The sequence below is a fragment of the Eptatretus burgeri genome, chromosome 5 (assembly GCF_056783735.1).
Source record: "Eptatretus burgeri isolate ZD-2024b chromosome 5, Ebu_testis_v1, whole genome shotgun sequence".
Taxonomy (NCBI): Eukaryota; Metazoa; Chordata; class Myxini; order Myxiniformes; family Myxinidae; genus Eptatretus; species Eptatretus burgeri.
In genome coordinates, this window is record NC_140965.1 from 74,094,832 (window position 1) to 74,108,974 (window position 14,143).

A 14,143-nucleotide genomic window follows, 5' to 3' on the forward strand; every position below is an offset into this window, starting at 1 on the left:
ACACCGAACCTGTCCACAAAATTGAATCCAGATCCGTCCACAGCTTTTTGAGATATCCTGTACACAAACAAATGGACAAACAGACAGAAAGGGGTGAAAACATAACCTCCTTCACCTTCGGTGGTGGAGGTAACAAGCTGCAAACAAAGTCTAGTGTTCATTCCGCTGTCTCAACCAACTGCAACCACCAGGATCACAGATACCCAACCTCAAGGCTTTGAACAAAGAGCTCTACCATTCAATTGTAAATTACCGACTCCCATTTCCTATGTTGGTCTGATAAAAGACTAACACCCAAAACATCAGCATGACCTTGCTTCCCATCATTAAAGGTTAGCCTTCCTTGGTGAACCTTCAGTCGATAAAACCCATCAAAATCTAAGACAATGTTCTTCAACAGGAGGGAAGGGGGTCCACGCCCACATTATTTGGGGTCTGCAAAGCACATTCAATACATAGGCTTTTTGTCTACAAGGTTGAGGTTTTAGGAAAAGCTATAATGCAGAACAAAACAGAGTGGAATGTGAGGCCACAGGCAAGATAAACCCTAACACACCTTGAGAATGAGAGTGAAAGAGAAGGTGGACAAGAGGGAGTTAACAAGGATGATGAAAACACCCTCTGCTGAATGCACACACCGAGCTTCCTTTTGGTGTGAATGGGATATAAGAGACTGTGTACTGCCCATTAATGGGAACAAGATGGTGTACCTCCACTGGACATAACATAAGAGACTACCTGTGTTCTGGATGGTACTCTGAAATTTAGCATAATCGGATGGTTTCCAGTCAGTATTAATTAGTTGTCATAGTTGGTTTGTAACGCCATTTACATTGCCCATCCAACTTAATTACCTCTCACATGGTCTGACAAAGAGCCAGTTTGACATCGCTTAACCAGCATACCCTCCTTTCACAGTTTCCTCAGCCTTTTTATCATTTATTCTCTTTCATGCTTTACTTTCCCTTTTCCCCTTCCATTTCCCTGCCTCTTCTTTTTGTCTCGTTTTCTCCTATTCCTTTGTATTGAGTACACAAGACATACTTTTTTTTTTAAATACCTATGGACCTTCTAAATAAGTCTTGCACAGCACATCCCAGCTTGTTTCCTCTTTGTGACGTTTGTCTTTCGGTGTGTTACTCAAGAAAAACAATACAATTGTTGCTTTAGTTTAATCCATCCTAGATGTGTCATGACAACGAACCATTAGTGCATAATTTGTGACAAAATGGATGGCTGTTTACAAAACCTGACCAAATATAGTACACAATAATATTTTTCGCTAATTTAGATGGTGTGTCACCTTAATTCCTGTCATTTAATGTATAATGGTTTAACCAGTGATAATTTGGAAGCTTCCTCAGCCCCTCATCCCCTTTACCCATTAGCAATGTGGATTTATAGTGGCCGAAAAACCCGTTTTGTGGAACAGCAGTTTTATCATATAAACCTCAATAGTTTATTATCGTTAGGGGCTACTCAAAATTACCGACATTTTCACGGGCATACAAATAGTCTAAATGTTGGTGGGGGGGGGGGTCCATTTGCACAAGATTTTGAAATCTTTTTGCAAATGTCGATTTTAAACTTGCAACTTACTGCAAAAAAAAAAAACAAAACAAAAATAAAAACACCCAGATCAATAAAATGGAGAAAATAAACTCCAACATCTTGCATCTAACTTGCACGATATCATATGATACTGATCACATAACATGCTATAGCTTGATCAAAATTACCACACCCATTGTACCTCACTTCGTAGGCACACCCATTGTACCGACATGGCATACCTCACTAGCCACATGCTGTGATTTCATGGCCGGCCAGTGCTAGTGGTTCCCCGCATTCATTACATTTTACATGTGTGCATGTGTATGCATTGCTTCGTGGATAGAATGTTCAACGAGTGCACACACACTCTTGAGTTTTTACTTAACAGGTGCTTTCAAACATTCCATAAAACTACGTCAATGCTGCTTCACTATCACCCATACATTGGGTATGGGTTCCTAGTGGATACCAACATATAAAACATCATGATGCCCCACTCGTTGGATGAGTTTGCGGAGATTATGAAATGCATTGCAAATTTACCCACAGCTATTCATAAAACCCTATAAATCTCGACATACATTTCTTCAATGCGCATGTACATTGTGTGTAAAACTGTTCAGGGTGGCAAGCATAGTTCTCAAAGCAAACATTACAAATGATATCAAAATACATCTTTTGCTGCATAAATAATGCATCTACCTGGCAACAGTGGTGCAGCTCAAGTGATAAAAGTATGAAGTTTTAAAGCATTTACTAAAGTGAAATGGTCTCTTGGAAAATAAAAATATCACCCACAAATGCTAAAAAATGATGGTACAGCATAAAATCTTGTTTTGAGTCATAATAACAGTCTGACTACATGCTTTAATGTTTTGACTTGAAAAGTCTGATTCTGGATTTTTTTATGAAAAAAAAATGTTGAAAAGTATTAATTTGCAGGATGGGAGGGGGGTCTTGAAAAGTCCACTTTTTGGAGTACAGTCCTGTGAAAAAAAAAAACATTGGATGGCCACATAGTATATTATCACCAAAACATTTGAATTCACAAATCTTCACAATTCACGATCTTCACAATGTTTTTTATGCTCAGCATCTTTGTTTTACCATGTTCTCTTACGATCTACCGCCATAAAGCACAGTGTGTATTTGTCCTTCATAAGGACGACGTTAAGTGGGGTTTTAAAGACCAATCTTTCAACACAATGGTGTGTTCACTACTGTCCATTTTTGAGGATAAGAAAAAACTTGAAAAACATTCTCCAGAAAAGAGTAATTACGTCTCTTCTATTGGAATTGGAGATGGTGACTTGCAAACCAGGCATCAAGGGTAGTGTACAGAAACATGTTTTTTTAATAACGATAAATACAAGGCATAGGGAGGTGAAATTCGTTGCACGTGATATGTTCCACATGCAGAGTAAAACGAGTGTTCATTTACATGCGCAGATGTCTAATAAATAAAGAAGATATAAGCATACCTGACGCTAGGCCAAGGCTTCGGACTTTGGCACGCTCACGAGGCTGCACCGTTCGAACCAAGTGTCCCAGAAGATAAAGAAAATAGGATTGCATTTGTACATGTCGTGTTTTAAAATAATGCTTTTTCTTGCTACTAATTGAAACATCATATCTTCCAGTTTCCTTGAATATTTTGATTTCAATAACTTCAACCCATCATTAACCTCCGCCATCGAAGATCGGAGGTTACTGTTTTCACCCCTTTCTGTTTGTTTATTTGTTTGTTTGTGAACAGTAGTATTACGGAAAAACTCCTGGACGGATTTCGACGAAACTTGGTGGGGGGATTAGGTATGGTCCAAGGATCATACCATTTGATTTTGGACTTGGTTCAAAATCCAATATGGCCGCTGTGGCGGCCATTTTGAAAAAATATTTGAATTTTTTTTTTTGCATTTCTTCATGCTTTAAATGATTTCCAACCCCCCCCCCCCCCCCAAAAAAAAAATTGTTAGAGAAAAAAAAAATTTGCAACTTTTTTTTCAACAAATATTCGATTTTTTTTTTTGCATTTCTACATGTTATAAGTGATTTCCAACAAAAAACATGCCAAAATTATAATTGCGGCTGATTTTGGAACTTCAGGTGGATATACCCACGTAAAATCAATTTCTGTCTCAAGGAATCTCGATATGACGAATGAATTGAGCATGTAAAAGTTAAAAGTAAAAGGGAAAGTTGCAAACTATAACTCTGTGAGCACTGTTGACGTCAAATTGAATGAATAGGATATCAGGTTCACTTGAGTGACCCAGCAGGATTGGCGGTGGAGGTTTTGCACTCTACCGATTGCTCCCCTCTAGTTTTGACTGGCTTTTATGTGAGTATTAATATTAAAACACGTTTGGTGTCTGGGAGTAGGATTTTTTTTTACCACCAAAAACCTTCGCGCACTCACTCGAGTAAACACCAGGTTTCAACTCATTTAGCCCAGCAATTCAGGCGTAGAAGTCAAACAAACACACTTCTCGAATTATATATTGTATAATTCATTGAATTATATATGTATAATTGAATTATATATTGTATTGTATATATTGTGCACCCCAAGCAGCCAGAATAAACACACTAATACTACTTTAATTGATCCCACCTTGTGGGATTGACTGTGGCAGATAGTGGGAGGGATGGTGGGGGTGGGGGAGGAGTTTGGCCCAAGTATTTCCTGAACCTGTTGACCAGGCCTGATGTTCTGCTATAGCTGATTTTGGCAGGAATCTTGAATTTAGTCAGAACAGCGGTGCTCGCTAACCTGCCCTTCATGAAAGACACAGTGGGATCTTTAATGTCCACCAACTAATAATGGCTCGCAGACAGAACACCCAGCTTAAAGTACATCCAAGGGACAGTGCAGTTTGTGATGCTATGCCCCACCTGCGAAGCACCAATCCTACAGTTTATAGTTAGGTCAGGAGTCCAAACCAGATTAGATAGCTCAAAGGTAAGTGTTTTATCTTTAATCTAGCCAATTTTATCTTGCAAAACATCTTATCAGACAGACATATTAATCATCAATTAAAACCTTCTGCCTGAAATCTGATTTTTTTTTTTTTTTGAGGAGGAAAAGTGGGTTGTGGTATTTGGTGTTCCCAACTGAGCACTTTGGTCAAATACTGAGATCCAAGGTTCAAATTTCATATCCTGTTGCTTTGTCAATTGTCCTAATGTCCTGAAAGAACGTGTGTGTGTGTGTGTGTGTGTGTGTGTGTGTGTGTGTGTGTGTGTGTGTGTGTGTGTGTGTGTGTGTGTGTGTGTGTGTGTGTGTGTGTGTGTGTGTGTGTCAGATTGCAGTTTGTTTTCTCTTAAATTTATTTTTCAATCCCTCTGACCTAATCTCTCTAATGTGTGTCGGCGACACACACATCAGGCCACACACACACACACACACACACACACACACACACACACACACACACACACACACACACACACACACACACACACACACATACACACACACACACACACACACACACACACACACACATACACATACACATACACACACACACACACACACACACACACACACACACACACATACACACACACACACACACACACACACACACACACACAACAAGAAGTACCGTAGTTGGCACAGTACCTAAACTTGAAAAGAACCCTCGCAATGTTGCAGTGTGTGCATTTTTCCCCCACAATGCAAAGCAGTGTTCTTTGTGTATCTCCGTGTGCGTGATCTTGAGCAAATAGTGAGCCGTTAAACGAGCCAATGAGCAGAAAGCCAGTACATAAGTGCATACCGTAGTTATGTCAAGAATTTACCTTCTTGGCATGACTTATGAGTATCATGGATGATCCTGATGAAGAGCCAAGGGTCCAAGGACAGCCACCTGGCTAGTCCTTGAACAACAAAATAATATTATTCAGAGCCATCCTCAATTGAGGATATATCACTGAACCTTTACTTTCAAAGGAGATGTAAGGACAAACAAAATTATGACAGGCCTAAAACGTGAGGGGTCTGCGTCCCTTTTATTCTCTTTTTGAGTAGACAGATTGTGTGCCAACAGGAGCGACCAGAACACACCCCAAGCAGCCAGAATGTAGCTGGACATATATTATGTGTGCCAGATAAGGATTGTAACATAAAATGGCTCACAAAGCTGCTAAAACAAAGCCAAAAATACTTGGGAAAGTACCTGAGAGACAGGGGTGTGCCTTTGCACAATGAAAGATTTGGAGAACTTTCTGATAAATTCACCCAAAAAGTTGATATCTTGCAACCCGTACTGCAAAAAAATCCCGATGATGTGGGCCCGTGCAAGACCTGTGGGCAGACGTGGTCTACCCAACCTCCCCGATCATCCCTACTAGTGAATGGACTTTGAACCTTGTGGGAATACCTCATATGAGAATGGCAGGTTTGGTGGTTTATTTCATGGACGTATTCAATTGGAAAGCCGATGCCGGCATTACCATCATTCACGTAGACTTCCCAGATAGAGACACCATGTCTGATTTAGTTGCTTCTTAACACCAATGGGAAAGTCATATCTGAGGCGTGTGAATACAAAAGATAAGTTTAAAATGATGATATTTACGATGAATCATGTTTGACAGGACGAGAGGGGGGGTGGGGGGTGGAGGGGGAGAGATGAATGGCCGGAGTGGGAGCTCTATGGGCTGTTATAAATGCATTGTTTGTTTGGCTCTGGGGCCACAAGAGAAATTAGACTAGATTTTTGCATCTATTGGTAAAAGGAGAAGCATCCATCTGCATGTGTATGTACACGTGTGTTTTATCGATACCTGCTGCTAGCTTGTACTAACAGGAAATAGTATGAACCCTTCACCCTCATGCATGGATATTTCTCGTATTTCTGATATTTACGTGAGTCCGATTTGTATTTCGGAGCAGAACAATTATTATGGTTGACCATCTTGTTTTTGCCACTCTTTCGTCTAAATGCTGAAAATTACCTTTAAAAGACGATTTGCATTCAGGATTTTGTGCAAGGAATGGCAGGTTGAAAGTGCCCGCCAGCGAAACGAACCGGGTCACTGTTAACAAACACACAGCTCCTGCAGAAAAGGCCTTGTTTAGCATTCATACATCATTTGGAAATTCCCGTATTGGATACTATTTTGTTGCTTTTTTTTGAAAAACAAACACAGCAAGAACATTTCCCATCATCCAATTCCTCCAAGGAATGTCATTTTTACCTCCGCCACCAAACTTGGACAGTGGTTATGTTTTCACCCCTTTTGTCCGTTTGTCTGTCTGTCTGTGAGCAGGATATCTCAAAATGTTATGGACAGATTCGGGAAAAACTTGGTGGACACATTAGATGTGTGACATGGACAAATTGATTCAATTTTATTGACGATCCGGAGGCAAATCCGGTCCATCAGTAGCTACAAGACGTAAACAACATCTCTCTCTAGCTATTCTCAGGCATATTGGCAAGGACTGAATGCAGTCATCTCTCTTCAGGACTGGTCTCACATATCTACTGCTCCTCATGTTAACTCAGCCTGGGAAATTTCCACACAAACCTGCTCTCTGCCATGCACACATCCATCCCATCTCATCTTCAATTATCCTACCCTTCTTCCTGCTCATAGTACACTGAATCCTGTGGTGAGCTCTGAAACAACTTGCTTTCTCTTCCTGCAAGGCAAATACGACTGAAGGCAATCTTAGTGCATTCCAAAAAGTCTGCAACAAGTGTGTGTTCACACTCAGGAGAGCCAGAAAACAACATCTGTCCAACCTCAAGAATGAACTTCCCTCCTCTAAAAGGCTGAATGCCTGAATTCTGTGTTTGCTTCCAAATCTTGCCCCCAATATCTCTCTGTTTTTCTTTCTTTCTTTTTTTTCTTTCTCCCCCCCCCCCCACACAAATTACCCAGTCACATCCAACTCTTCCTGGACTCTGTCTTTTGCACCTCAGAAGGTGGAGAAGCTTCTGGCAACCCTCGACTGATTCTTCAACTGGACCGGACAGCATCAGCTCATGTGTACTAAAAACCCGCTCTGCTGCTTTTTCACATCCTTCCTCTGCCCTTTTTACCCTGTCATTTTGTGCTAGGTCATCTTCCATCTGTTTGGAAACCAGTCAACATCACTGCATTACATAAAAAGGTCTAAAAATGAAGTCCCTCAACTACAAACCTATCATCTTACTTACAATCATCAGCAAGGTCATGGAATCCATTATCGCAGTTGATAAGAAATCCTTCCTTTTCTCCAATAACCTCATCTCAGATCACCAATTTGGGTTCAGACCAGGTCACTCCACCTTGGTCATGCTGCTTATACTCATCCAACAATCTTGTCCACCCCATGCATCCTCTCCTGCCCCCCCCCCATTTCTTCCCACACTTATTGTTTGTCCAAGTATGCCTATATCTTGGTGATAAACTCTGCTGTTGGAGTCCCCCCCCTCGCTACTCTTCCTTTTGTCCTGATCCATTCAGTGTGCTCGTACTTTCACGAGCTTATGTATACAAAAACAAAAAAGTTAATAAATAAAAAAAACTTCAACTTGGCAGAGGGATGCGCTCTCCCATGTGCCGTTCTAATGTTTATAATACCATCTTTTGTAGCCCATACCTTGAGTGGTCTTTCGCCTTGTGAGGGATGAGTTCCAAAAATTAAAATAAATTGGCTTTGTGCTTCATAAGATTGAGTTCATTTCACATCAAATCAAAAAGAAGATGACAGAGTAATATTTGAAATATGCTGCAATGTCTGAGTCCTGTGGGAAACCCACACTATGAAACAAAATCGGTATTTCTTTCAATGACTGCAAAAAATAGAACATGCATGAGAGCATTTTGGAAACTTTACAACATACGGGATGGTTTGCTAAGATGGTTCAGTGCCAAAGATCCGGCAAAGAAAAATTTTCTTTAACAATTGCTGCAATTAGGAGGACTTCAAAAGTGCAGTAAAACTTCGCTTATGAGGAAATCAGACTTTTCTGGACAAGAGTGCTTCCAGATTAGTGCAAATGACACTTCAATAATACCCAGAAACCTGCTGAAAGACATTTGGTGAATTGATTCTCAACCTGAGCCTGTGTCTGCTCTGTAGTCTGAAGTGACTTGTGGACTGCCATTCTCTATGCATCTGATTCGTTTCTGCCCATCAGGAATCTTTTTTTTGGTGGCATGTGGCAGTGTTTATTTTGCAAATAAGGTAGGTTAAGATAATTCTTCACAGAAGTGTTCCCTTGAGAGTTCCAGAAGTTCTCCAGCAGGAATCTTACCGTGCTGATCTTTGCGACGCAGCAGATTAAAGTTGAAAAAGCAACAGATGGATTGTACAGAGATGGGGAGGATTAGAGGTAGGAGATAAATGTACACGGAATACACGATTTCTTGTTATTAGTTTGCATGCTTATGACTGCAACATATGATCTTCACAATGCATATTACTCAATCACAGCAGTGTGTAAGCACCCTACAAGCTCAAGGCCTGGACACGGAGGTGCTATAATAAACTTGTGTAAACCAATCTTTTTAAGAAAAGGCACACACGTAAACACCGTCATGATTAAATGTGTGTTGTTCACAACAAATCACTACAACCTCAACACAATCTTCACAAAATATATTACTCAATCACGGCCATGTGTAAGCACAATACTCACTCGAGGCCTGAACACGAAGGTGTTCTAATAAACCTGTGTAAAGCAATCTTTTTAATAGCAGGTGTACATGTAAACACTGAAATTATATTTGTGTTGTTGACAACAAATCACTACAACTTCAACATATAATCTTCACAAGACATACTGTATTACTCAATTGCTTCTGGGAAAAAAAACATTGGCAGTGTATTTTCACAAGACCTGATCGAGGCCTTAAAGCAATTATCTGATTTTAATTTTTCAATTTTTTTTTCTCCAAACATAGCCCTCGACCTTCCTCTGGATGAAAGAGGAAGTCATGCAAAGTTTGGTTGCACTAGTTCCTGCAGGGTGCAAATTCATAAATGAACAAACAAACAAATGTTTGTTTGTGACGTGGAAAATAATGACATCGAGAGCTGAACTTTTGCGTGCCAACAGACGTTGAAGCCGATGCACTGGGAAAAAAAATCACAGAACCATAGGAAAGCATCCGTAAATGAAAATATAAATAAATAAATGAAAAAAAAGAAAAAATACATCCAGGTGAGCAACCCCAAGACAATGGAGAAGCAAGGTAACTTTGCATGCCAAAAGACATTGAAGCCGATACACCAGAAAAAAAAAATCACAGAACTATTGGAAAGCATTCGTAAATGAAACAAATGAAATCCTTCAATACAGCGCGTGTGGTGAACCAAATGAGTACATTGATCTTGAAATATGCAATTTATGCTTTTTCAGTTGAAAAACAATTAAAAAGCGTACTTAATATTTGAAATGTAAAAATCTTGTTATTATTGTGATAAGCACCCTTATATATAACAGAAGGAATGAAATTGTTCGATACAGCGTGGCAGGGGACCGCAAAAGAATGATGGCAAAAGAAAAACTTAGCTTTCAGCGTTCGGCACGAAATGCGATGGTGGGCGGAAATGACGTCTTTCGTTCGTTCGTACATGAGAGGGGAGCGTTTCTTGTTTTTTTCCGTCAAGCAATAAATTCAATGGTTTTCACATATATAACACATTAGTTTCACAAATTTCCATTGAAATAGTCGGGTATTTCCATCAATTGTCTCCATTTCCGTCTAGGTTATGCACTGCCATCTACCGGACGGCCGTCATTGGCTGTCTTGAGGCACGTGAGGGTGGGGGGGGGGACACCGGAGACGTGGTAGACAGCGGGGGACATTTCAAACTCGGTGCAATTGTATACAGCGCACGCGCTGTAAATATAAATAAATGACAAAAATAAATGCAGGTGAGCAACCTACGACAATGGGGAAGCACGGTAATTTCGCGTGCTGATGAACATCGAAGCCAAAACACCAGGAAAAATCACAGAACCGTCAGAAAGCATCTGTAAATGAAAATATAAATAAATGGAAAAAAAGAAAAGAAAAAAATCAAATGCAAGTGAGCGACCCAAGACAATGGGGAAGCACAATTCGTATGCTTTCACAATGTGGAAGCACACCCTGCTAGTGCGCGCGCGCGCACACACACACACACACACACACACACACACACACACACACACACACACACACACACTAAAAGCATCTCAAAGTACTCCCTCAATTGGTGTCTGCCATTACATTGTGGGTTCTGTCTGTCTTGCCTCCTATTCATGTTTCAGTCGTGTATTCTTCCTCAATGGAGTGATTGGCAAGGATTCGGCATTGACAAATCACTTTTTCTCTGACCTCATTTATATTTCCTTCCATGAGCTTAAATTTAAGTTCAGTACTTGTGTTAAGCATTTATTTATCAAAAAAACATCCTTTCCTTCCCATATGAAATGTAACAGCAATTGGTTCTACAGCTGAGATATCAGGAAAAACTTCCAAAATGAAGATTTGGCCTCGGCAGTGCAGCACCACATTCAACTAACCCACATTGTTTTGGTGTTTTACTTTCAGCAGATTCAGTATGGTAACCTCAGTGTGGTGCAACTCAACTTCTTGCGGTTGCACAGTTTTCGTGCAGTGCAGCGAGTGCGATACCACTACTCTGCTGCGGTAGCAGCCCCCCGTGTGGGAATGAGTCTGCAAGGGGATGATGGCATCCCACTTTCTTTTGGACACCCATTTTTTTATGTGCAGTCCGACAGTTGCCAGGTGAGTTCACACCCCACAGCTGAACTGTTATTTGGTTTAACAAAGTCCAGTTCCTTGTGGCTGATTTAACTTGAATCAAGTTGGATTAAAGCTATTTTACATTTACTGTAGATAGCAGTCACCATCGAAAAACAAATTAATATTTTTTTTTAATGAAAAAAAAACAATTATCAGCTATTATATAAAAGCTCCCCTGTGAGTTTAGAGCAGGCCTAAGTGTTAACATTTTGGAATGAACAACCAGGCTTAGAGCCAGACTACAAGTGGTAGCTACAATAACAAAGGGGAAATCTACAAGCTATCAGCACAAACATTGACACAACAGGTATCCAAAGCCAAATTACCTCCCAGTTTGGCCTTTGTTGAGGCATTCTCAGAATCAATGTCAACTTTCCTGGTAACATATCTCATCCGTCATACAGATCCTCTCGGCTCATCAAGATAATTTGCTAGTTGTTATTTCGCATGCAGCCTGTGGCTGGCTGCTGGTTGCATAACTTTCTGGAAGCGTGGCTGTGGTACTGATGCAGTACCCTGTTACCAGTAAACTAGTACTCATTTTGCCTTCCTCGGAAGGATGACGGGCTGAGTCAACCCACCTGGTGTTATTTCAATGCCAGGACGGTCTCAAACTCAAGATCCTAAGATCTAAGATTTTAAGCCGGCCACCATAACCATGAAGCCAACACCAGAATGTGTTAAAATATTTCCTTCGTATAATTCATGGACCAGTGTTTGTGTGTTTGGCGCGCTACCCCTCCTACAGTTCTGGGCATATTACATCCAGACTTGCTACATAGGATCAGCATGGCCCCAATTAATGTATAGGGATGTTTTTATCTTTGCTGGTGGTCTTAGGGGGGTGGGAGGGGAGAGGGTTGTGGGGGAAGGTTGGAGGAGGGAGAGGGATTGATGCAAATTCTCGAAGTAAAGTAAATATTTATCATGTGCCGCAGCCTCCCAACAACGACTGTTTTTCTTGATTTCAAAACTTCACCACTTACAGCACAGTATCCCTGTCCCCACGTTTTCCAGTGCAGTGATTATAAGCACTGGTGTTTTGTGTTTTGGATTAGAAGCAGTAGGTAGGTTTTTGCTTCGTGCAGTGACCTGGGTTTTGGGGGTTTTTTGCCTATGCAGAGCTGTCAGTTACCTATACACCGCCCAATTTAAGGTCTGCATCAGAAGAACGTGGTGCATGCTTGAAACAAGATCGCCCATAGGGCGGGTACTCTGCTAGTCATAATAAGAGGTGTAAGTGTAGAGTGTAGACCCTTGTCCCTACACAGATCTTTTCCCACCAAAACAAATTAATAATCTTCAAACAAAACGGAAAAGAAGAAACTTGAACTCGCACCACATCTCATTCATAACACTGACCTGATGGGACGAAAATCTGTGGTTGTACCTGTTAATGTGACAATGCGGGTGCAGGATGGGATTTGAACTTACAGGGACAAGCTTCATTTGTGGTGTGCTCAGGTGTGTTGTGAAGGAGCTTATTACTCCCCCAAAAAAGTCGAATGGTTGATCACCTCTCCACAGGTGCTTTCTCTCTCCGAGTTAGGTCTCACAGCAGGTGTGTGAAGACTGTAGTAAGTGAGTGAGTGGTACGATCATGGATGGTGGACCTCTCTGTTGTGTGACACAGCTCTCAAGAAAAAAGGGACACTGAGGAAGGTGTTAAGAGGACTGCTGTTAGCCCACTGAACTTGCACTTGCATGGTGCAAGAGCAGTGCCCCAAGTGGGAGTCAGTGGCAAAGCCCCCTGGAGCTGCTTCCTCCACACCACTCCCCACTTCTTCCTTCTCCCCCCCCCCCACTTCTTCCATCCCCCCCACACACTTCCTCCTCCCCCACCCCACTTCCTCCTTTTCCACCCCCCCCCCCACTTCCTCCACCCAACCCCCAACCTCCTCCATCCCATCCCGCCAGTTCCTCCATCTTGTCGCCTTCCCAAGTGTGATGATGAAACAAATGAAATGTGCCTCTTATGTTCTGATAAAGTTGCTTACTTTCAGAATTTGTGTAGATGGAATTTTATTTGCTTCGTCATGGCAAGTGGGATAGCACAGTTACGTGCATTCACTTTTTAGCTGTCTCGTCTGTGTTTAAACCTTGACCCAGAAATAAACTGCCATCCTAGTATTTCACAGGCAGGGGGAGGTATGAGCACATGCACAACCCCCCCCCCCCCGGATGTTAAACCAGAGGACCAGATTGCCAGCACTGGTCGTTGATTATCCCACAGTGTCTTTCACGAAGAGCATGTGCATTATCACCAGCCCCTTGGATAAATTACAAATTGCTGCCAGTCGAACATCAGGCCTGGCCAGCCGATGCCACGTCGACCTGCGCAAGAACCACTACCCCCTACCTAACCCCACCAGGAGTTGGGAAGTTAAAGGAAGAGATTTTATATGCTTCACCAACGAATTTACATTTCAACCTTCAAATAAGCCAAAACATGGAGATAAACGTTTCTCGTGTTTTTTCAGGGACGAATTCCGGCCGAGAGGGTTGTACAAGTCGAAGTGGGGATGAAGAACTTGCAAGCTCTGCCACTGCGTCGCGTGACAATCTTCAACCAGACTACAGAGCACTCAATCATCGTGGAGCCCGTTTGCTTTTTGTAACTAGGTCATTAGTTGGATAGAGAATCCACCTGGATGTGTTTTTTATTTGCATGAATAGCATCCAAATTATTAATGTGCACTGCTATAAGGCTCCTGGATACTGGGCCAGAAATCTCATCTTTGGTTTGTGGATTTCAGAAGTATTTCAAATTCAAAAACATTTCACTCTCAAAGGAATCAAACAGGTGCTGTCATTACTTCAGGGACAA

At 41.4% G+C, this 14,143-nt stretch overlaps 1 protein-coding gene across 10 annotated transcripts in view; it reads left to right on the forward strand.

Annotated features, from left to right (window-relative positions):
* The window catches only part of LOC147026699 (uncharacterized), a 506,204-nt gene extending 492,067 nt beyond the window's left edge, over positions 1 to 14,137 (forward strand). For 9 of the 10 annotated variants that reach the window (XM_085882416.1, XM_085882417.1, XM_085882414.1 and 6 more), the window contains 2 exons: positions 11,101 to 11,298; positions 13,797 to 14,137. In XM_085882416.1, coding sequence (XP_085738542.1) covers positions 11,101 to 11,298; positions 13,797 to 13,934 — 336 coding nt within the window. In that variant the 3' untranslated portion in view covers positions 13,935 to 14,137. The remainder of the gene's footprint in view (positions 1 to 11,100; positions 11,299 to 13,796) is intronic. The other variant, XM_085882413.1, reaches the window with a different exon arrangement.
* Positions 14,138 to 14,143: the final 6 nt, after the last annotated feature.